Here is a 25417-nt window from a genome sequence, read left to right as displayed (position 1 = left end):
TGACCACACATTAATTTCGTGTTTGGATATTTAACAAAGCTATAATCCCTAGTGGCATATTTCAGGTTACTGATTCCTTAATTTCAGGATGTACTTTATTCAGTGCACCTGCAGGATGAGAAAAATACTTAAAGTGAAAGCTCACTGGACAAAAAGTATTAATTTTGTTGAGAATATATAAAATACTAAAACAGATTTAGACGTAAATTGGAAGTCTGTTCTTCAGTACCACTCCTACCCAGTTCCTGCAAGTGACAACTGTCATCATTAATGAAGGCATGTGATGTACAGGGTCTCACCTGGACAGAGCTGGAGAACGTAACAAAGGTATACAAACTACAAGAAGGCTCTTACAAATGTTACATTATAATATTTTAATCCCTTGAGAAGATTAATGTCTGTAGACACTAACTCGTGCATGTAAAAGTAAAGAATTAACGTTAATAACTGTTTCTAAACCAAATATTGTTATATTTGTCCTCTGCCCTAATCCTGTTGGTGGACTTACATCCATGACAGGCTTGAATTTTTGAAAGAAAGTGGATCTTCAGTTACCAGGCACACTGAAAAAAGAAACAGAGAAAATATAGTATTTCACTGCTTTTATAACAGCTTGCTTGATTTTTCTGTAGACTTTCTTTTAAAAAATTCCCCTCTGGGCTGAGACAAAGCACTAGAAATTTGAAACCTAAAGGTTTTAGGTTTTTTTAAATAAAGCTAGGAGTGGTTCAAAAATATTGTTGAGAATAGAATGCCTTCTACAACCACCTTATCATATTTCAGTCTGTCTTCTTGACATGGTTTCTTGCATGCCTCCCAAGAATATGGCCAGTGCTCTGCATCATATCTTTATTCAAAAATTTTCCTGTTGTCCCATTTTTGGTCACTATTATTACTAAAACAGTCTGTAACTTCAGCTAGTGAGCGTATTGTCCTATGTAGCTCCTTCCTGATCATTAGATCTTTTTCTCTCTCTCCCTCAGATCTTTGTCTAGATTTTATTCTTTCTATTTCCTTAATGTTTTCCAAAACCTGACCTTGCCTTCCTACCTCACTAAGGGTATATTTGCTGTCCATTCCACTGGCCAAATTAATTTGTTCTTGTTTCTTAACGATCTCAGATCTCCTCAAGGAGATGCAAACATTCACTGAAATTCTAGCAGATATAACTGTAACTAATGGTTATTTTGCAAAACACAGGGAAAAAAATGTAGTTGGTTATATTTTTAGTTGCACATTTCAAAACACCCATTTGTTTAACTGTTGTTATTGTTGGACACACACTGAGAGACGTTATCTGGTGTCAATGAGACTAGAATGGGAGTTCCATTTACCTTCATTGTTTTGATTATTTGTCATAAAATGATACTGGAAAGTACTCAAAGCAGCAGAAGCAGGGATTACACCACATACGTTTTTCAGAGACCCTGAATCAATAAAATGCCTGCATAGTCATAAGTCATAATTTAAAAAAAATTGGCAGCCTAAGCAGCAAAAATGAATGTGTCATATTCATGGTTTTAAGCTAGTATTACAAGTTTGAGTATAGGAAAAAGTAAACTAGAGGTTATGGCTTAATTTTTTTTAAGTTTTGTAAGCTTTGGCATAACGGGCATTATTATAAAAATAGCCTGACAAAGCTAAACCAGTACTGTGGCTTGAGTAGCTCTAGAGTACTGGACTGGACAGAAATATTGTGTTTAATTTTTCAGTATGGAAAGGTATGTTGGTATTGACTGCTTTTGAATCCCACAGAGCACGAAAGGAGGCACATAGAATATGGATTAAACGTTGTTTAGCTGGCAGACATTAAAAACTAATAGCAGCCTGGATATATAATTATGTTCAGTGATGCCTTGTGTGATCTGTTAACCCAGAAAAACTAGTGATTTGGGGAAAAAATCCCAAAATTGCTCTAGGTAAAAATGTCTCGGTAACCAAAATTGGTGGAGTAATAAATAGCACTTTAATGAACATTGGGTATCATGTAGCTGGAGATCACTGAAGTGAGCTGTATGTAGTTAAAATACAGTCAAGCCTTGGAACTAAAATGGACCTTATGATTTGGGTCTGCATGTCAGAACTGAGCAATGCTGAAAAAGTACTTTTGAATGATCTGAAGAGCCTGGACTCTAGTTGCAGGAGTGTAGCTAGGAATGAGAGGGCAACTGAATGTTGTGAGGTTTTGGTTTTGTTTTCTTCTAGACTACTGGGGAAGAGCCAGAAGGAGCAGGCAACTGGGTATTGCATCTGTAGTCAGCAATAATAGCAAATTTTGGTGGACTGTGGTATGAAATTCTTGTATCTGTGCTTCAAAGGGCATCCTTAAAAGTTCAAATGGAGGGAAGAGGTACAAGAATTATGCAAAGTTTGGTGTACCTGCCTCAATTTCGCTGTTTTGTTCACGTAAAAGACTCTTACTAGGTGCCTTGATCTTGGTCTGTGAAATTTCTTTTCTTAATCTATCTATAATAAAAATCAGTGGTTGGAAACAAATGCTAAACAAATTTAAAGTAGAAGCAAGTCACAGGCTGTAATGAACTGGAACAGTTTACCCAGGGACAGTGACATCTTCCAGTCAAGACTGGATGCCTTTCAGAAAAAGACAGAAAAATATCCTGTGCATGAAACAGAATTGACAGACTTGATTCAAGAGTCACTGTTGAACTTAAGTGGTCTGTATGATGTGCAGAACTGTTGGACAAAAGAAGTGCCATTGTCCATTCTGGTTTTAAAGTATATTTGTTGGTGACAGATGGTTAAGTGGAAGAAAATTCATTGAAAATTATACATGAGATATAACATACTTATCTATTCTATTATATAGAATATTAGGCCAATTTTAGGGGAACCTGTGTACCGCAAGGCCATTTTTAAGAAATGGATCCATCATTAAAGCTAACTGAATAGATGGGAAGTTAGGAAGCTGGCATAAGTATAGGTAGCTAGAAAGAATGTGTTTAGCTGGTAGAGAGATAAGTGTGGGAGGTTAGTGAAGCCTTGGGGAACTGGAAGAATATTCAGTGTACAGTTGTTTTCTGCTACAGATGCTTTTTTATTTCTGTAGGCTGTGAATTACTGAGAATGTTGCTTAGTATAGGATTGATTTCTGATTACTTCAAACAGAATAGTTTTCTCCATTTGCCTATTCTGAAATAATATCACTTGAAACCTTGCTCCGGCAAAACAGGCCTATTCTGCTGAGCATAATCTTACCTGTAAACCCCAGTTCAGGTTTTTGGGGATAGGCATTTTTGTCCTTACTGAAATATTTTGTGGAGGCAGATTGGTATGTGGAATGCTTGCAATAAGCACCAGCAGCCCACCCTAATCTTTCTGTCCTAGAGTCCGAAAGGGCTGCCTGCTTGCTGCAGGTGCCTAATCGTGCATTTCTAATGAAGTTTTGCTGCCACATAGCGGTGGAGCTTGAAGCTTGTTTGGAGGTGGATGGCCCAAACATCCTGCTGATCTCTTAGAGCAGGTGAGAGTTACCTGTGGTAGAAATGAACCTCTCCTTTCTGTTCCACAGCATTACAAATGCCCTCCATAGAGGCTGTGATCAGGAATAGATTGCACCTCCAGCCTCCAGTGGAGCTTCTCCAGCTTGGAGGTCTCTAGATTAGGTGAGTTGTGCTAAGTTGGCTCTGCAGCAGTCAGGTCAAGCAGGGGACAGAAGGACCATTCCCAGCTGATAGGGCGCTGTCTGTTTCAAGCTTTTAAACCCAGAAGGTGGTGATTGCAGTCATTGATGATGATATCTGCTGTGCAATGTGCTAAATAAAAATACAAGCAACCAAAATATTTTAGGCCTTTTTATTGCAAATTCTAGACATAATATTTTAAGTTTGAATAGGTTGAATTCCTCAAGTTTTCTGATGCTGACAATTTAATGTCAGGAATAAACAAATCCATATCATTTATCCTAAAAATATGAATGAGCTTCTTTAAAATAAGTAAATAAAAATTAAGATGATATCCTTAGTTCTTTGTGTTCTCTGGGCTTACTTTCTTGGTAAGGTCTTAAACAGACATGAAAATTAAGTACAAAGGTAAAGGAGGAGTTGGAAGGAATTGCCATAATCTTACACAGCTTCTAGGACTTCATAAAACTACTAATCCCCGATAGGAAGAAATGGGTAACTTGCAGCTCTTTGTAAGCAATTTGGCTGGCAGTGAGGGACCAAAATGCTGAATGTCTACTACGTGTGGTCAATCACGGCCCATTGATCCAAACTGTGACTAAGAGTGCCAGTAGCTGTCTAGAGACCTCTTTTAATGGTGAGAAGAATTATCTTCAAGTTGCTGTGATACACAAGTACTTAAAAGGACTGAAAGACTTGAAGGGAAAAGCATTTATTTCTTTTCAGTGTGGTCCAGTCAGGTCTGTAAGTGGAAGTGATTCTTTTAATGTGATGCTTTAGTATTTCATTCTTGCCAGTAGAACATTTAGTGAGAATTGGATTATGTGTTGAAGACTGGAAAGAAATATAATTAGCAAGAACTGTATTTTAATTATCTTTGGTTTCTAGCCCTATAGACATGTTCCAGACAAGCTCTTATAGAAGTTGAACTGCTCTAGCTGTTACATAAACAGCCCATTTGGTTAGGATTCCAAAGTGTTTTCATTGTCTTTCTTGATAAGATGTTTGTATCTCTTCCTATAATTGGTTAAAATTAAGTTAATATTTAAATAGTCAAAAATCTGCTTTGAATGAGGTAATGGAATTAGACAAGTGATATCCTCTCTTACTCATTAGGCAAAATGGCACTGAAGGAAGAGAGTTTCATAAGTAATCATTTAATTATAGAAAATCAACTGCAGTGCAGGCTGTCTAACTAAAAAAAGTGGTGTGTAAGGCTTGTAATGAGACGAGTTCTCCACCAAGGATATTATATTTAGAAATCCCTCAGGATTAATAAATACAAAAAGGACTTAAGAAAAACTATGTACACATTTCAGTCGTCTTGTCATTCTTCTTCAGTATCCTACAGCAGTTAATGTTAATACAGAACTTTTTAAAACTTACTACTTGCCTTTTTCAAGCCAATTTACTTTCAACATTACTTATGCATTGTTGTATATCTGCCTAGTCAGAGTCAAATCTCAGTAATGACTGTAACTATTATGCCTACTATTTTTCCTCCATAGATTTCAAATTGTTTTATAGAACAATTCATAGAGGTTCTGATGCCCAAAGTGGACTTTCCAATAAGTTTTGGCCCAAACTGGACCTCCTAATATGAGAATAAAAGGATGGAATACTTTCCTTGGGAAACGGTTTATAGGTCCTACTCTCCAGTCATGCATCACAGTAGGATATCGTTTAGTGACTCCTGACAGCATGCGTTTGTATTTTTATACCGTACTAAACTTCTAAATCAGTCATTCAGCTTCTAAATCAGCCACACAAAATGCTATTGCTAGCCTTGATTCTAACAACATGTTCTGGCAGAATTCATGAGAAATAAAACAACAGAAACGTGAAATGTTCCCTTTGCAATTAGTGGATAAACTACCTCAGGACTCAAGGGGCATAGAATTTAATAGTTTGTTGTGCTGATTCCAGAGAGTAAAATATTTCATCCTTTAAGGCAGACTGCCAGCTAATTTTCTCCTTCTCTCTTCCTTTCTCTCTCTCTTCCCCCTCCCTGCCAATTGAAATTTTGACCCAGAGGAGGTTAGTTGTTACATTGTAAACTGCTGTATGAAGATTTCTTACAGAAGCATGGAACATAGAACAAATTGGTTCAGTTTTGTTATTGTTTGTATAAGTCAAGATAACATACAGTAGTGTTCTGTGTACTGAATGATTTTGGAAAAGATACTATAAACATGTACAAATGTTTGCTTTCATTACTTAAACACATGTAGCCCATTAATGAAGCTCCTGCAAAATGAAATTAAAATTTCAGTTTCTTTTCTTTTTTATGTCCTCTCTACCATGAAAGAGATATTTTAATTTTCACTTCCTTGTATATAATATTAATTAATTTGACACTGCAGTATGTCATCTTAGAAAAATCTAGACAAGTTTACCCAGTCAAATCTACCAGGCTTGCTGCATTTCTTTTCTTTTATGTAGCTTCACAACAAACAGGCTCATGCTCTTATTTGTAGTAACTATGGAAACTTTAGAAGCTGTCTTTCTAAAGCTGAGTATACAATAAAGTGCTTAAAGTGTTGGTAGGATTAGAGACTCTAGAATATGTTTAATTTTCTCTCTGTGTCTCTATCTTTGGAGAGGAGCAAGAGGGTAATGTGAATATTAGCTGGGGACTAGCTTTAATCTCTGCTGACACTTAAGTCTGTCTAGGTCTGCACACAGCCATCCAAAGGTCTTAGCCTCACACAGCATGTGAATAAGGAAAATCATACATATTCATGACTGAATTTACAATGAAAAACCTACATACAGAAAAGAGTTTTTGAATGAATGAAAACGTTATTGAAACCATTTTGCAGCTTCAGCTACAGTAGTCAATAATGATAAATGCCATAATGATGATAGAGTTCATAAGATAATGGAGATGTCTTAGATATTATGTAAGCATGAATGGATATGATAATAGGAAACCATCATTTGCTGCAGGTTTTAGCAGTGTTTTTGTGCTGAAGGACATAAAGATGGTGGTAACAGCACTATTCCCAAGACTAATGCAAAAAATTTTTACTGAGTATTCTTTCCTGTGTGTGGCACTTTGTGTGAGAGAACTGTTACTTGTTGAAAATTACATCTTTTTTTAGTGGGTATTCTTCTATGCAAGTGAAATTCAGAGCTGTATTTTAGGAACTCAGCCAGTGAAGTCTGCTCCTTCTCCAAAAAGCAGAGCCAAGGAAGGTGATACTATGTTTCTCACAATTCACTGGGGGAACTTACGTTACTTTCTGTCATTTGCAAAATGTCCTAAAAGAGACCTAGGAAAGATCTGCTAGGTGTCGCTTGCACACTTTACCATTCTGGTGTTTGATCTCACCATTGGAGCTGATGAGTGAGATTCTGCTTATATATGCTTTGATTTCTTTGATATTTTAGTGTTTTTTCATATGCTCAGATATGTAATCCCCAGTGGAAATATTCCGCTCATATATCTTTGGCACTTGTCTAATCATTTAACCCTAGTAGTGGTGCACTGACCAAAGAGAATAGATTGGTATTTTCTATCATGTTCCCCTATTAAGGCTTTGATGTGATGCATGGTTTTTTATTTTTTTCTTAATTTCTCTCCTGTGTCATCACCCCACCTGAATCCAGCCTTTTGCCAGAAATTTTAAATTGAAGGAGGTGTGCAGCATGTTTCCTCATGAAGTCCAAAGAACTCTGTCAGAAAAAAAAGCTCTGTAGTTGGTATTGCTTTGCCATTTTTGGTTTCTAGTTCTGGGCTGCTTGAATCTGAAAATAAGTAGAAACTACTACTAAAAGACAGGGGGCTGTTTCACTGCTGCATGTCAGTGCAGGACTGTTCCCTAGCATCCATGTTTCCTGTGATGTTTGTCCAAGCTACTCTTTCATTTGAATCTTGTCCTCTGTGTTGAGGATTCCTTGTGTGCTTTTTGTTTCAATCCCTCTCTGTCCTCTTTTGGCATCTGAGTAGTTCTGTGGTTAGATATTGCTCATAAACTGTTATTTTTCTGCCTTTTGTATTCTCTGTTTGTCATTTCCCCTCTCTTAAAATTAAGATTGCTACTCTTGCTACAGGCTGTTTGTCCACCTGTTGTATCGGTCACCCTGTAGGGAGAGACTGCCTGTGCTGAAAAGAGTATAAGCCTATGGGGGGCAAGGGGAGGCAATAGTGGGGAAAGGAGCAAGGTAGGCACAACAGTCAGTGCAAGATGCACAGAGAAAATAGTAAGAGAGACTAGTAAGAGAAAATAGTAAAGATCACTATAAGAATGTGTGCGCAGTGCCTGGTGCAGTAGTTCTGAATTTTCCAAATGCAGTCATGATAGATTTTGTAAGACCATTGAAAGTCCAGTTCCTTTATTGTATTCTTTTGGCTGAAGTTCCCACCTTCCTCAGTTGAGTTTTCCCCTCCAATCCCCCCAGCAAATGCCCATAAGAACACTACCTTATCTCTATTCTTAGACACTGTCCAACCCAAAAGACGTCAAGGAGATGAGTAAATTATGCATATTCTTCTACTGGATGTGAAGCTACATGTAGTAAATAATTGGTGCCCTGCAGGCAAACCACTTTTGTATAATTCAGAATGGCTTGCCTCCCATATGGGTAACTTGGGAAAGATTATATCATAACATAGCTTTTCAGCTGCTGAATTGGGGCTAATATCTCTGACACTTCATAAAATGAGCACTGTAGTTCACTTGGAAGATGCCTGACTGATAATCCTGAGAATTTAAATCCTTTGTCTGTGGCCCTGACATGTGCCTCAATCCTGGCCTCAAGGGACCACCTTAGAAGGTGAATAAGTTGCAGCTTGTGCCCATGTGAACATGAGCAGGAGCTACTAGCTGGTGATCTTGGTGTCTGTTCTGTTGATGAGTTAGTAAAAGCACCCAGGCACATGGAACTGAATTTAGGTAACATTAAAAGCTAGATATTTTTAAGTGTTTCCCGCATTATTTATGCTATTCACCATTGTTAGCATGGGTAGAATATGTTTCTCTTTTTCTGCATGTTTCTTCAACTTTTACAGTGAAAATAATCAGTCGTCATCTTTGCTTGTACCTGATTTACAGCTTATTTTGTTTGCTTGTTCTTGAGTGTGCAGTGTTGAAATGTTAGGATTGCAAACACTATGATTGACTTTTTTCTTTCTTTTTTCTTTTTAACCTTACTAGGAAGATCATTGGAACATTTCAATTACCTGTAATTTTGATTTAAAACAATATGTCCTATTAATTCCTGCAGTTCACTTGAGTTTTTTATTCCAGATAAAACCTAGTAAGCTCACCTGAAGTTAATCGACATACCTCAATTAAACTTAAATTACCTCATATGCAAGTATTTGCAGGTTTGGAGTCATAACCTGTAAATGTCTGTCTTTTCTAAACCCTTGACTTTGACTGTTTTTCAGGGTTTGAGGTTTTTTGTTTCTGGGGTTTTGGGGGGGGGGGGGCTGAAGGGGATTGGGGGCGGGGGGAGCAAGGCTTGTTAACACTTTAAACTGGGCATTGTTACATCTTCCAAAAAAATCCTTAACTTTGTGCAACAGTTGTGAACCAGTGGGCAGTATATGCTATCCGAAATCTCACTGAACAAAATGAGAGAAACCAAGAGCTTATTGCACAGGTGGAAGAGCGAGGGCTGGCAGACAATTCTGTCCTTGAGAGCATGGGTTTAAGGATAGAGAAACAAGATGACAAGTTAATTCTGAGATCTGTTAGAAAAAATCCTTCATGAACAACCAAATAGGAACAGTCGAATCGTTAAAGGAGCATTTCTCTTTTAACAAGTTTTCTTTTGTAAGGCAATCAAGTTTTCTTCAATTTTAGTCCCAGCCTGCTGGAAATACTATGTTTTTCTCAGAAAAACTGCTAAATAATAGGTCTCCCTCGCTGTTTTAAAAAAAAAGGGGGGGGAACCTGTAAATTTTCTAACTACCTGGGTAAATTAACTAATGAAAAAAAAAAGCATTTTCAGGTGGGTGAAACTTCATTGTTTTCTTGTTTCATTAGTAGAAAAATATCATGCATCTAGCATAGTATTGAGTTGTTACCAATTTCCATTGCTGAACCTGAAGATAATTATCATTAAAAACACAACAAAGGGACATAACTGCTTTGCAGTCTGCCTTCTTCATTTAAAAGATCTGTGTTGTGTCAGGGCTAAACAATGGAAGTTGTTAGTTTTCAATCATTGTGCTTAAGTATCTGTACTTATATAAAGAACAGCGAAACATTGGATGTACATAAGTATTTACTGAATTAAACACACAACATGGCTTCTGTGTGTTTAAATTATTAGTAAATTGTCTTTTCTACCTTGTTACCTTTCAGTCTTCATGACAAGTATATTAAAAGCAAAGTTGAAGCTGTTGTGGCAACAGATGCTACATTCCTTTGCACTGGGGCATGTCTCTGTTTTGGAGACTTGGGTGTTTGTTTGAATTTTATTTGTTCCTTTGGATGGTAAGTCAGCCCACTTTCCTTTTATTTTGCACTTCTCATGGGTTTTCTGAACTCTGGCAGACTGCTGAAGAGGTAGTTTCTCACTGTGATTAATTCTAGCAGTTTCTTTTCACCCCTCTGCCTTTCCAAAACATTGACAAAACTCATTTCCAGTTAATTAATTCAAGAGAGGCAGAAGAATGGCAGGCCCTGCCTCTTCATTTTGGGGACCCTCCTATATTGTTGTTGGACCCTGCCACTGTGGAATGTGGCATGAATGAGACGGGTGGGAGAAGGGGGGGAAAGAGTTTGCCATTAACTCTCTGTGTGCCATACTGTTGCCTTAGTAGTCAAGAAATGTAATCCTCCTTGCCTGAAACGGAACAAAAATTACAGCTCAATGTTAATATTATTAGTTCTTGTATATCATTGCTTTCATTCAGTTCTCTTTAGTTTTGTCTGACGGAAGGATCCCAGTAAAATTATTCATGGTGTTGTCATTTCATTCCATTTTAATTGGAAATACAAGCTTATGTCATAAAACTACTTGTAACACCCACTCAGCCGTGTGCCAAAGCTTGTGCTTCTCAAACTACTTTCTTCACTTAAAAATGGAAAAACTACGAGAAATGTATAGTAATGCTTAAAACTGTTTTGGGCCGTAGCCAGACAATTAAGATCTTTCAGCTTAACCGTAAGGCTTCTGTGTCTATCATGATGACCAGATGGGACTATTGAGTTGACGTACTGGGATTTTATTCACCTTTGGCTTTTAAAGACAATGATATAAAACTGGTAAGTCCTTAGCCTTTTATTAACTAGAGCAAGTATTGATATAAAGGGATTATGACAGTGTGGGCAAAAACTATTCCTTTTGTTGCTTTTAGTGATTTCTTAGTTTTAAAAGAGATAGGGGAGAAAAAAATTCTTTGTTTTAAAGAAGAATAAGTATGAATACATGCAAAATGTTTTCTTTGTTTTTTAACGATTTGACAGGAACTTTTTAGAGGATATTAAAAATTGTGTTTAACTGCCAGTTCATGAAAATCTTTTGTTATACAGGTAAGCACCTTCTGCTAGCTGAATGGAAAAGGATATACATGTTTTTTGGTTCTCCTTGAGCATATGCTCTTTCAGACTGTGGTTTCTCAATGATTTCCATAAGCCTTAATTCTTGTATGTAGGCCAGAATTCATTTAGCAGTTGAATTACTGTGTCACATAAGATTTAGAGCTGATTTTCTTTGGTTCTTAATCTTTACCTTCACAACACTGAGCTGAAAATTCGTATTTCTAGCTACTAAAAGACAAGAAAAAGAATTTTAGTCAAAAAAAAAAAAAAGATATCCCTCTTTATCCCTCTTTCTATTTGGAAGGCTACATCATTCAACCTAAAAAAACCCCTAAGCTTTTATTAACAAAAGATGATCAAAGCCTAGATATAGAAACTAGAAATACAGTGAAGGAGTTTTCTATTGAGTAATTCTAAAACTTCAAACATTTTTTATTTTAGCAATGCTGTTTAGGAAACTCATGTTAGATGATTTAACAAAGTTTCTGTCTAAGGAAAGAATGCAAAAATTTTCATTTTATTTAGGGTAATAAAGAGTTAAAATTCTGTTCACAAAGCAAATCCAGAAAGAACTTTGGTTGTGGAAAAAGCAGTGGGAGTTCCTTTTTCCTTTTAACCAGTTTGGAATACACAGGTTTTTTAACTTGAAGGTTGTGTACCCACCCATGGAATACACACAAACCCATAAATAATAAGTGAAATAAAAACAAACACAGATAAATAAAAAGGGGGGGGTGTCAGTACATAATAGATAAATAGTTGTGTTTTCTAAATGGGAAATGTAGGGCTTTCACAGTGGAGAACATGCTGATTACTGTATTGTGAGTAGCTGGCTTTTGATTTTCCTAGATGGATTAATTCTCAGAACACAACAGCTTCCCTGTCCTCCCCCAGTGGAGTCCCAGTCTCCAATAGGCTTGTTTTATATGCCAGGGGATTAATACAGCACAGCAATCAGTCATAAAAAGCAAGCTTTATTGAGTTTGTAAAGAGGCAGAACAGTCAAATCAAGTCTTGTGACCATCTTATTGCTTTCAAGTGCTTGCAAACAATAGTTATCAGATCTTTTTTTAAGGTCTGTTTTTTTTTTTATTAAAGCAAATAGGGAGTTGTATTTTCATCAAGTGGATAGATTTTTTAAAAGCTTCGTTGCAAATTGTGAAGAATAAGTTTAAATGTTTTCAAAGTTCTGAATTTTTCCTGCTTCTCCTAATAACTTGGGTTTATGTTTTGCCTAAAGTACTTTTAAAATATATACTTTTTAAATGCAACTAATAAAAAAAAATAAAATCCCAAGCAGTTAATGCCAGAGCCGGTCTTTATTTAGCACTTGATTTCATATTTTGGGGATTGTATGAGTGAGTATTCAGACTTCCCCAAAATTCCCCTTTTTTCTGAAAAAGCAATAAAAATGTGTTGTTTCTGCTCCACCTAAATCTATTTTAAACCTTTGTTTATACCTTACTTTATCATAGTTTTGTTTGGACTTAGAATTTTGTCTTCTTACAATACTCTAAGTTAACTTCTTCATATTAAATGTTGGGGGGAAAAAAAATCTTAAAATGCCAAGTAATGCAGAATAACCCTGAAGTAAAGGTTTTATACTACCACCTTCACTTCCTTCTTAAAATCCCTAAGATTTCTTTATGGGATATGCATCATTTTGGTATTTGAAGGTTGCAGCGACAGCGGGGGGGCAGGAGGGGGAAGTCTGCTCCGCACTTGGTGTGCAGAGTTCCTGTAGTACGGGGGTGTGAGTGTCCCTAGCTGCTGAGGTAAAATGCCAAATTTGTTGAGTCCCTTCAGTGCTGTCCAAGGTTCTGATAAAACTGTCCATTGCTTTTAGGATGAGATTTACAAATCTTTAGTGTGCTTAAAATCTAAAGCAATTACATAGTTTAATTGCCACTATTTTTCTAATTTTTTAGAATTACTTTGCAGTATGTTGAGGTAAAAATACACATGCTGCTTTTTAAGTATACCCAAACACAAATGTTTTCCTACTGAATTACATATGGAAGGTATTTAGGTCATCTTTGTTGCTGTTTATGGGCAGACCTGTTAGCAGTGTCCCTGTTTAGGGTTAAATAATGCTTTTCATGTTAAGATCCAGTTCCAGTTTGTAGTTTGGCCAAATTGTAACCATTCAAGTGGAAATTTTCCGTGCTGCATGTCTGCTTCAGGCATAATTGGTTTCTTTATAGGAAAATTCTCTCACAGTGATTCAGAAATTTCTGATAAGATCCAGTAATTCATGAGGCTGAGAAACTGTCACTGTTTTTGTATATGTTAGTAGTGTTCCTAAAACTGTTTTTGAAAAGATTAACCGTTCCTGATTTAAATGAGGGCTATGCCTTCTGCTTCTGTCATAATCCAGTCCAGATTTGGCCACATTGTAAGCTCTGGAAAGCTGTAGTTCATGCATGCTCAGTAGAAACTTGTGAGATCTGAGCTACTAAATCTGCTGAATTTTCCTTTTGCATTGTCTTTGTTCCAGTCATGAATCCAGGGTCTGTACAGGACAGTTTCAAGAGCTATTGCTCCTGACTAGTGTGGTGCCGGCAACAGAAATCAAAAGCTGAGAGATTGTCTGCACTTTCTGTGAGCTCCCTGCTGGTTTTAATCTAACCTGGAGTAAGGAACTACTCAGATCAGAGATAGCAGCAGCAAATAAAAATGGATCTCTAAGTGGGAGGCAGCAGAGGGAGTAGCTCATGACCAAGAGAGGAGAGCTAGAAGATGGGGTGGGGGGGCAGGGGAGGACAACACATTTCCAGTCTGTTTGTAAATCAAACCAGGGAGTATGATTGTTTTGCATCATTCCTTACAGACTCTCAGACAGTTGCAGAAGTTTGCCTTCCAAAAAGCATCCTTTAGGAAGAGCCTCCCTTCTCAAGACTAAGATCAAAGCAGTGTCTAATTTCACCCCAACTTTATTTTGGAGAGGGTTAGCTATATCCTACTTTTGACTGCATTGTCAGAACAAAGGGTACTCTCCTATCTGGCATAGTATTTTCTGTAGCCTTACAGCTTATCCTAAAAGCAGTGCTTAATTCAGAAAACACAAACATATTGAAGTCACAGAATTCTTATTTTTAATATTTTGTAGGAAAGGAAACAGCTGGAGGTAAAAACAGGAGGAGGCCAAGTGCATTTAAAATTAACCCCACCTGCCTTTTGCTGCGTATCTTGTCTCACCCTAGTTAGTTCAGAAGTTAGTTCGTGTACTCTCTATGTCTCAGAGATGTCACTGAATCTCCATTTGTAAGACATGCTGTAATTTACACTTGGTCATGTCTCCTTCATGTCATTTAAGAAGTACTTCAGCCCATCTGTGCACTTGTGGAGTTATTCTGAAATGCCTTTGGTTTTGGTTGGGTTTTTTTGTTAATAATTGAAAAGAGTGCTGAATATCTTAATGCTTTTTGACATATGTTCCTAGTCAATATCTGTTATAAGATGAACAGTCCAATCTCTAATTTTGGGGGGTGGGTTTTTTGTTTTGTTTTTTTTTTTTCCTTTTTAAGAGGTTCTTCTCTTGGGGTTGTGAAAATAGGATCCAAGTATGCACAAAAGCTATGTTGCTTACAGCAAATCTCAAAATACCTCCAAAGTGTACAAATTGAACCAGGAACTTTTAATAGTTGTGTTGCCTCTGAAGCATACAGATGACTAATGGTGGTGATGATAGCTATTTTACTGTTGACCACTTTATCAGAAAAAACATGCCATATTTACAACACAGGTACAGGTAGAGTTGAGGAGAAATAAGGGGAAGAAAATATGAATGATGTAATTTATCTTAAAAATCAAGTGCTAACTCCGGGCATAGAGGGAATTTACAACTGTTAGCTTGGGCTATCAGAGTTTTGAAATTTTATTTATTGTAAAGCTGAACACCTCTATTATTACCTACCTTTTTAAATCTAGTCTTTGTGAGCATTTACTGTATGCCCATGTAAGCATTTTATTGGAGTTTCATGATAAATTCCTTATACCTTGGATGTTTAAATAAAAATTTAACAACTTCAATGAGAACTCAAAACTGAATATTAGCATGTAATGTCTTGTTTGTTACATTTTTCTAGGAACAAGCTATGAAACTAGCATATGTAGATTTAGAGAAAAGTGGGAGAAGGTAAGCATTCTTAGCAAAGGACTTTCTTGTGACTAATTATTGATATAATTCAGAGCTTGACTAGCTAAACAGGGAGGGATGACTCCTTCCCAGTGATTTCTGAAAATATTTTGTTTTTATAAATGTTCAGAAATAATACTGAATTTGAGTAAAGCAGTGCTTAGGAGGAACAGTGGAAAGAGTGAACAAAACTGATCATACACTCTCTGGAGAGCCTGGAGTTGTGGTTTCATGTTGGAAGATCAGAGCCTTGGGCTGTACCTTGCAATGTGTTTTTAGATTTCTTTTTTTGTTGTTGAGGGGGGATCCGTTTGCTGCCTCAGTTTCCCTATTTATTAAGTGTGGATGAAGTTCCCTAGGTTTATTACAGAACTTTCCAGCTACTGGTGTTATATATAAGAATTAAAGTGGGGGAGGGGGAAGAATATATATATATAATATATATATATATATATATGGAAAAATACATGAGAGAGGCAGGCTAAAGGGGATTAGGATCTAGAAAAACAGATCTAAACAGTCTAAGTAGTCTGTATAAAAAAGATTAGGCAAAAGTTGTAGATAATTGCAGGGGTTGAAGACTGCAGAAAGGCAAACAGCCTTCTTGCAGGGCAAGAGTAGCTTATTTGGAAGGGGATGGTTTAAAAAAAAAAAAGAGATTGTTGATAAACCAATTAAAAAATCGTGTTTTCCTAGCCGTGGGATGTGGAATGGGCAATATTCTCTCTTCAGTTACCTTCACCCTTTATTTTGCACTATACATTTCCTTTGTTTTGCACATTGCAAACTTCTCCCACTTCTGTTTAGAAGTGGGGTTCGGAAGGCTGGTTCATGTGAATATGGCAAAAGATTCAGTGCTGTGTGTGCCCTAATAAACAGAATAAAGAAGCTGGGCCGAAAATGCAAATGTTAAAGGTGGGGGTGCATAAATGCAACTGTCTTATGTTGCCCAGTGCTCCCCTTCAAACACCTGGGGCAGCCCTCCTGTTCATTTGTTTTATAATCAGTCTGTTATGATGGGTTCTGTCTGAAGCCCAAGTTTACCAGCAAAGCTGAGCTCTCTGCATCAAAGACTACTTGCTCAGAATATTTAAAGTTTTGGAGTAAGAAGGATTTAAAACCAACATCTCTGTGAAATACATCTGTTCCCCTCCCCACCCACTTGATGTTTCCCTCAGTTCACCTTGAGGTTTGCTTTCTCAAAAAGTTTTGAGAAGTCTTGGAGAAAAATGTCAACAAAAACGCTAAGTAAAGGAATAATGAATACAAATGCCTAGCTCCTTCCTGACAAAAGTGTCTGTAATAATACATGTGAGAGATCTTATTCTTAATTGTCAGATCTTCTCAGCTGGACCAGCAAGTTTTAGTACATCATTTTTACCACTTACTGAGGGCAAAGCGTATGCATAACACTGTTAAAAATCACCAAGGGATTTCATTAATAGTGTCATACAAATTACAGCACATTCACTCTCATTCTAAACAATGGTATATTTTTCCAAACCTTTGCAGGGTGGCTCATACTTCACTCTCCTTTCCTCGCCTGGTAAACTCTTTGTTGCAGGAGTTGTTACTCCATTGAGACAAGCCTTGGTGCTTACTTCATAGCAACTGCTCTCTGGGCCAACGCTAAATATTTGTTAATAAGCAATTTTTTTACCCACATGCTTTATAAAGTGATGCTTCTTTGAATCTTTATGCTAAGCCCATGTCTATTTAATGATACCAAGATGTGTTTAAAGAGGGTCCCCCTTAATTCTGTATATTTTGCATTGTCAGTACTTCATTCTAAATTGCAGCCATGCATTGTGAGCCTGCATTCCATGGGTTAAAGTGTATTTTGATATTAGAACAAGCTTTCATTATGTTTTCCCTCTTTCTCCCCTTCTCCCACCCCCCCAGTTTGGGACTTTAAGCTTTCTAGTTAAGCTATTATGGTGGCCACAAACAGGTGCGTGCTTTACACAGGGTCTCATTCTGTGTTTTCCACTGGCATCCCTGGCCTTCTGAACTCCCCTTTGCTACCTCCTTCCCCCTCAATAATTTTTTATGAATGATAGCTTTTCAACGCCCTGGGAACAGCTTGTTGGGAAAAACACTCTTCATGGGGTGCAGTCAAATCCTACACATTTCTTCAAGGGAGTTTTATGAAAGGAATAGTAGTGTGCTGCAGGTATGACGTATGCTTGCAAACCCCCTCCCTGCTCGCTCCCCCACCCCCTGCCTCTATGATTCACTGGGATAAATTTCCTTTTTAATAATGCCAGTAGACTGTCTCTCCACAGGTGCTTCTCAGTTAAAATCCACTTTGTTTAAAAACTGGAGGCTTGTTTAACTGAGCCCCTGGTGAGTGTTGTCAGATCCCAGGATAGGTGACAAAAATAGATTGCTGGAGCTCTGGAGCTGCATTGAAAATACCGTGTTCCAGGGTACCAGAGGGCAGCGTTACCTCTTAAAAAAATGTGTGAGTTTGAGAAGTCCTGGGCGGGACTCCTGGGAGGTGTCGTTTTCAGTGCCGGCCTTTGTTTTAGGGTATCTTTTAGCATTTTGTTTTGTTCCTCCTACCCTGCTCTCATCCCCACCTTCGAGTACTTTTTCCTTCTTTCTGCTAATAATTTGGCTGTTTAGAAAACAAAAGGGTATTTTTTTTTAAGTCCTTTTTCTTTGTTCTTAGTATTTTAAAGATATCTGCTAGAAATCAATGGGGACAGCAAAGGGGGGAAAAAGAAAGGCTTCTCATAAGAAACAAACTCTTTCTTAGCATTAGGATTTTTTTTTTCTAAACAGAAAGGAGGAAAATAAAATTTACTTTTGGGTGATTTGATCTTTTCCCTGCCCTCTTAGACATGTATTTTTAGCATTTCGAACACATGTAATGTCCTCAGATATTGCTTACCAAAGCACTTTGAAATAACTACAGAGAGTAGATGGGATGACTCAGGGGACTGGTAATTGAATATGGAGCCTTTTCACCTCGAAGTCGCTAGTTTGAATCTAACCCAAGTTGCTAGCGACCTAGTGGTTACCCTCAGATGGCTGTTTAGTGGCCTGTCTGAAGTGAGTTGGTGGTCTCAGTCCAGCTTTTTGCAAACAGCTGTCCACATCACAGAAACCACCATCACAGTTAGTACTAATTAGCAGCCTTGTTGGCAGTGTCAGTAGTGAGGCGAACGACTGAATTACCCATTGAACTGTCTTTTTGCTGTTAGAGGTGGTCTCTCTGTCCAAAATGGCCAAGGCACCCTGCTCTTAGTCTTACAGCAGAAACTTGTTTCTGACACTGTCTGGATTGTGTATGCATGTATATTTGCCACCACCACCACTGCCCCCACCACCAGCCCGGGAAGCTGAAACCTTTCTCGCTCCCACAATATCAGTCTGTCAGCCTTGTCTCCCATCTTGTTTCTGTTTTGCTTTGTCCTCTGTAGTTTGTTGATTCCTGGGTTCTGTGGCTTCTCCATACCTGTCAGTTAGACTTCCCTGTGCCCCCATTAGCAAACAGGTTACTCCGCTAACCCCCATGCTGCATCTACCACAAACAGGATTGTTGGCGTTTAAGCTTGTTTCATAACAGCAGTGCACCAGTGGTAACTGTTTCCAGTCTATCCATCCCCATCTTTCTGCAGTGATCTTTCTGAAGCATTTTTACATTTTTTTTCTCTGCAGGAGGTTTTGTTCTTTTCTGAAGTGAAAAACAAAATGTAGCTGTTTTGAAAGTGTGAGGATTTATACTCACATTTATACTCTGACAGATGTGTAAATGGATCCCAGGGCTTGCAGAGGATTCTTCTACTGGTAGTAGGATTTTGGGTTGACCTGTAGGTCTGTGTGCAGTAATCCATCTGCAAGATCATGAAAGCTTTTATATGTAAAAAAAAGCTGAAATAAACGTGTTTTTTAACTGAAGGCAATTGCTTTCAGAAAATGTGTGATTCAGTATGCATATTCAGAATTCCATGCAAGGGAACAATAGTAACACAATTCTAACCAAAATACAATGCGTTTCCTCCCAAACACTAAACTAAGCCCTGTAGAAATGTGTGTCTGGTTTTTGTTCCCCCCCCCCCCCCAAGTTTTAATGTTAATTGTGGTTTCTACAATAATAAACATTTCCTTGGAAGTATTTGCAGCCCAAATATGAAGGCTGAAGCTGAATGTAATGATAGTAACCTAATTAGTTTTGCTTCTTCTTTTCTTCTAACCTGGGAAAAATGACTGAAGTGGAGAACATAAGTAGAAAAAAGTAATGTAGATTTTTAAGATTTTGATTCCTAGTATTGGTAAGAGAGTAAAGAAGAATCTGTACAATATGAGATTTACATATTGCCTTTTAAGAAGGAGAACAGGGTCAAGGCTTTTGGAATCTGTAGTGTAGATTACAGATATTGTCATGCTACATGCTTTTAAGTAACTAGTTAGGTTGACTGCCATTTCATTATTTCTCTTCATGCACTGATAGATGATTAGGTCAGACTTCACTGGGACTGAATATATGTTGTGTATCTTTTGGAATATGTTTTTTTAAGCAGCAGGGGGGAAACAAGGAAGCAGGTGGGAGAGTAGAACTCTCTAGCTGGGAACAGGGCAAATGGAAGCAAAAGGAAGCCTAGGTCAGGTCTTTCTCTTATGTTTTTGAGAAGCTTTGGAAATAAACTTCTTTTGAGCTGAGTGGAAGGGTCTGTGAGCAGTATCCTGCATTGGCTGATATCTTGGGCAGTCAGAAAAAAACAACAGTAGTTGCTGTTTACAAGTTGGGAGAAGTGCATTAAACCAAGAAGGTGGTTGAAGTGATTTGCCTTTGTTGTGAAACAGATGCATAGCTAACCTGGGCTGGGAACTGGCAGTGTTAGCGCATTCACTCTTAAACGCTCATGCGGGAAGGAGTACTGTCCGCTGCACTGTACTGAAAGTGTATCTTCAAATAACTGTTCATGGTAGAAGTATTGGAAGTCTGGAGGAGACAGTCTTCTAAATACTGATGATTTTATTGAAGCAAATCATGCTTTCCTGTCATAAAGGAAGGAGATGGAAAGAACTGAAGTGGAAGCAGTTGGCAAGGTCAGTCCCAGTCTTGTTGCCACAAGAGTGGCAGGAAGGAGGCCTCCGAACAAACCAAAGCCCCAGGAGTGAGGCAATCACCATTTCTTCCTGCTCAGGTCAAATTCTTCTTCAAGGCATTACCAAATAAGGGTTAGAGGAACTGAGACTGCAACCACAAGAATAACAGTGCAATGATAAGCTTAAACCAAGAATCCTTTTTCCTTCTACTTAAAATAATCTATGTCCAGCCATGAATCAGAGCTCTTCTGTAACCTGCCATGTGCTAAAATAAAATGACAGAAATGTATACAAATCCTTCTGAAAAAACAAATGATGAAAAAAGAGTTTAGCGGGCAATTCCAGTGTAAGAATGATTGTCAAGTTGCACTGTTAAGCTAACATTATGATTTTATCCATGTGCTGCTTGCTTCAAGAGAAGGATTGCTGTTACATATCTGTCATATGAGCACAGGGCACACAAACATCACATGTCAAAAATACTTTTTGGATAATAGTGCCAGTAGGGAAAAAAAAACAAAAAAAAGAAAAGGAGGAGCAATTCCTCAGTTGATATGAATTAGTCTGGCTTTGCTGAGATCAACAGAGCTTTGCTAACATATACCAGCAAAAGATCTGCCTTGTCACCCATGAAGCCCTCCCCTTGAATTTGACAATGTTAAAATGCCAAAGGATCCTGGAAGGGTTGGTGTGATGCCTCACTAAAGTAAGAGTAAACCAATATGATACCTAGGAAAAGAAGGTAAGAGAAGTTATATCTTTTAAGGTGAGTGAAATGCTGTCAGGATGGGAGAAGCCTTGAGTTGCTAGTATTTAAGCCCACTTTCATTTAGTCTGCATGAAGTTCTAAGTAGTCAAAAAACTTGCATGTGATGATTTGATATCAACTCTTAAGTGAGAAACTATCTGGTGGCTTAAATGTCCATACCCAACAATTAAAATAATGAATTCAGAGGCCAGTCTTTATAAAGTTCTGAGCTTGAAATGCTGCCACTAGTGCAGTATTCATAGATTTATTTTTTCCTTTGATATCTCTCTATGGTGTGATCTGTATAGCAGGAAAGAGCCCACATCTGTCTGTTTACACCACCCTGGAAATTCCTGTGGGCAACCAAAAAGTCAACCACAAATAACTGCCAGGCTACCAACAAACATAGTATCTGGAGCGCCTCCACCCACCTGCCATTGGGCAGATTTCTAAATGTTACTTGAAAATGGGAAAAATTAGATTGGGGGGGGTGGGCAAGGGAGGGACTGGGGAAAGGATCCATTTGAAAAACCAAACTGAAAATAGCAGAACTAGTATAGGCTGACTTCTTAGGTTATATTGGGGCACAAGCCCTGAGCCTAGGAATTGTATCCTCATAGGATACACTTTATTGAATCAGGTTATTTTACTTAATGTGGGGGTTGGGGTTGAAACCTTTCATGCTAAGAATGGCAAGTCCTTCTGAGCTGTGTCTTGAGCAAGAGTAGATAGAAAAAATCCCATAAACCATTTTGAAAATCCAGGAGAAATCCTCCTATCATATGTTGGGACAGGCTCTAAATTCCAGGACTGCCCTAGCCAGTCAGGACTGTCTGGTCATTCTCTTTTAAACTCAGGGTCTCTATGTTGTTATGGGTCTGATCACTGGGGAGAGTTGCGGTTTCCATTGGTTTGAATAGCTTCTCAGCACCTCCAAAGATCAGTTTCTAATCAAGCTTTTCATTCGCCTAGATTTTGTTTATGCGTGTACCCAAAGTTCAAGCATTTGGGTAACCTTCTCAAAATCAACAAAAGACGGGAAGGAGTTAGGTACTTAAAGCTAGGCGTGTACCAAGCCCTGTGACTGTTTGCATCTTTGAGAAGTATGGAAAATACTGTGCTTGAGCTGATCCTACATTGTGCTATTTGGTTTGCAATATTCAGTGAGCTCTTAACTCTGCTTCAGCTGGTCTTTGTCTCACACTAGTATTTAATCATTCAGATGTTCTGCTGTAACTCGATACATGCAAAAAAAAAGCCATCATGCAGATGTTACAAAGATTTCATTGTTCATAGATAGTTTTTCAGTCAGGTGTTGCATCTATTTTTCAAACCTTTAATTCTTAGTGAGATAATTTCTCCCTAATACAATTCATCCTGCATACTAGAGTTTTGGTTTCTGTGTTCATGTTGACTTGTCCTCTTAAAAGTTCCATACTCTTAGAGCATTAATTTTCCCATGCCTGGCCAACAGTTTTCCCTTCTAGTTATGTTCAATTTTCTTGTAAATATATTTTATTTCATTTTTTTGAGTAGCAAGTCATAGTCAGTTTTTATGAGCAGACATTTACATGTTCTAAGAGGTTTTGGCTGGTTGGCAAAACCTTCCACATCGTGGACCCCTTTAAGAAGAAAAAACAAAAATGGAAACTCATTTTTGTTTTTACCTAATGTTTTTTCTCAATCTTTCTCTTAAATCAGAAAATTAAAAGCTTAATTTTTTTTTAATTTTTTTTTTAATCACTAAGCCTCCAAGTTATTCAAATTATCTGAAAGTCTAAGCAGTTTTTGAATTTTGGGTGCCTTTGGGGCTTTTCATGACTTCCTCCCTCACTCCATTTATCCTTTTTGAGGAAGATGGCTTCAGTTCCTCCATTTCGTGCAAATTAGGTGTAGTGCTGGGGTCTCTGGCAAGTGACCAATACAGGTCTCAAATGATTTAAATCCTTCCCGTGGGCACATCGACACATCATTGAGCAATTACATTCTCTTATGGCAGTCATCTGTGGAATAAGTAAACTCCCTCTATTAGCCACACAATGATATCATGCACCATAAATGCATGCTTGGCCTCCATTATGTCAACAGTTACATTCTCAAAGGAAGAAATGTAAATATAATTCTAAAACTACACTGACTAATAACCAGGTCAGTTTTATTACATGTTTGTACCTTGATTGGCAATGTTAAATTTAAAAGACTGCCAGAAAAGGAGAAGGTATACAGGTAAGCGTAAAGTTGTTAGTTACTAATTGGTAAACATATTTTTGACTTCTGTGATGGGGGATGGAAAGGAAGGCCAAAAGTGGAGACTGTGTTACTTTTAGATCTTGCTTTTTTCCTGACTAAATGAAAGCTGGTCATAAAGATATTTTTCCCATCAATAGTTTTGCCAAGACTCTTTATGACTTATATTACTGATCATTTCATGAAACTACAGTTTGCACAAGCAGAATATTTATTCAACAAAATGTCAAATGTAATCCTCTCTTGAAAATTAGATCTCTGTTTATGCAGTACAGCGTACAGTTAAATTGTAATGAGTCTTTTTTTCCTCTCTCTTCTTTTAAAAACTCTTACGTAAAGGTTTTATAACGTCTTGAACATTTCCAAAGAAATTGTGAATCTAAAAAAGTGACCTGACTTTCTGGGTAACCTTTAATAGTATACACTAGCTATCATTAGTCAGATGGCTAGTGCTTGGATGCGTTCCTCAGCTTTAGTCTGTGTGTGTGTCATTTAGTGATGTAGTCAAGGCTGATTGATCACTCTCACTGATGAAGTATTTTTATTTGTTACCCTGTGAAACTGCATCTACATAATGTGATGATTTGTTTCCTATAAATATTCAAGATAGGATGAGGCTAACAAGGAAGGATAAAGTATTCTAACAAAGGAGGAATTTGGAGGACTTGAAAGATTCATAACATTCTCAGATAAATTTAATGATTACCAGGTGGGTTGGTATCTTTGAAACAGAATCAAAAAAATCTTTCCTGCCTGCGTTGCCTAATAGCTGGAGGTAGGTAGTTCTGGGTGTCCTGCTGTCTGTAATCCACATGCAAGGCCAATCAGAGGGTATTTCCCATGGATCTTAGATTCTGCCTGGGGACAGAGCACAGATCCCAGTGTGCTTTTCAAGGTTTTAAAGTATTATTCAGTCTGAATGAATGACTACCCTTTGCTTTGTCATTAGAGAATATTTATGACTGTCGAAGCAAGACTGAGTTCCTGGAGACTGGATAACGCGTGGCTTTATGCTGCCAGACAGAGAGTTCCTTTTGGTGGTCACACCAATGTTTTTTCATACTCCCACGGACACCACAACTTTTTTGGATAAGGAAGAAGATGATGGAACACAGATGAGGGAAAGAAATGGCCTCAGAGAACTTGGATACGTGGGGGTATTTTTACCCTTTGGGGTTTTTCCTTCCTGAATTTCAATGAGTGACTTATTGGAAACTTCTTTGGGTTTGAAGTGTTTTGTTCTTGTTCCACACACTAAAAACTGTTTTGGGTTGTTTTGTTTGTCTTTGTTTATAATGCAGCTGAGATAGGGTGACCAGATATTTTTAAAATAGAAAACTGATGCCTTCTGAGGGAATGGGGGAGACAGAGGAGGACTTTACTAGCTGGAAACATGGGTCATGCCAAGGACATTTTGTTGCTGTGAAGAATTCATTGGTGATGAGAAGAGGATTGTGTAGAAGCTGGTATGGAGGGAAGATAAGTGTTGCTTCTCCTTGAAAGCCCAATCTGCTGACCATTCACAATTCTTCCAAATGCTGGACCCCAAGGCTTCCTCCCTCACAGTCACATACCTCCTTTTATTTATTATCTTCTTTTTTTTCCCCCCTCTTTCTTTTAAGGCAAATCCTAGATTAAGCTGTCCCAACCCACAAAAATAGCAACTATCAGGCACAGCATACGAAACAAGTACCTTCTGTTTCATTCACTAATATCCTGCTATCTCTTAACACTCCCTAGAAAAATAAATCCTAGCTTACTATTGGGATAACAATGTTAATGGGGTTACAAATCCAGTGGAGATTTGTATGAATTGTTACCCAAGGAGCCCTCACAGAAAATGCTCAGCTTCTTGTCCATTCTCATTTTAATCATGACTGGAGCATCCAAGGCACTGTGTATTTAGGAGTGTGCTGTTTTGGAACTTAGTACACACTGGAGTTCGGCGTATGCGGATTGCCCAACACACCCGGGAATAAATGGTCAGATCCAGTGTGGAGTGTGGAGGTAATGTGCCAATGATGGAGAGTCTTCCAGGGATCATGATCAAATTAGTAACATGAGTCTCCACACCAGACCTGGTTGT

The 25417-nt window shown here is 37.9% G+C and overlaps 1 protein-coding gene across 4 annotated transcripts in view; it reads left to right on the top strand.

Moving 5' to 3' along the window:
* ATXN10 (ataxin 10) overlaps positions 1-9919 on the top strand; it is a 106662-nt gene extending 96743 nt beyond the window's left edge. For all 4 annotated transcript variants that reach the window (XM_067305074.1, XM_013947898.2, XM_067305093.1 and 1 more), the window contains one exon: positions 9175-9919. In XM_067305074.1, coding sequence (XP_067161175.1) covers positions 9175-9362 — 188 coding nt within the window. In that variant the 3' untranslated portion in view covers positions 9363-9919. The remainder of the gene's footprint in view (positions 1-9174) is intronic.
* The last annotated feature ends 15498 nt before the right edge of the window (positions 9920-25417 follow it).

This window comes from Apteryx mantelli, chromosome 1, assembly GCF_036417845.1.
Source record: "Apteryx mantelli isolate bAptMan1 chromosome 1, bAptMan1.hap1, whole genome shotgun sequence".
NCBI classification, from domain to species: domain Eukaryota; kingdom Metazoa; phylum Chordata; class Aves; order Apterygiformes; family Apterygidae; genus Apteryx; species Apteryx mantelli.
This window is presented reverse-complemented; position numbering and strand designations above follow the sequence as displayed.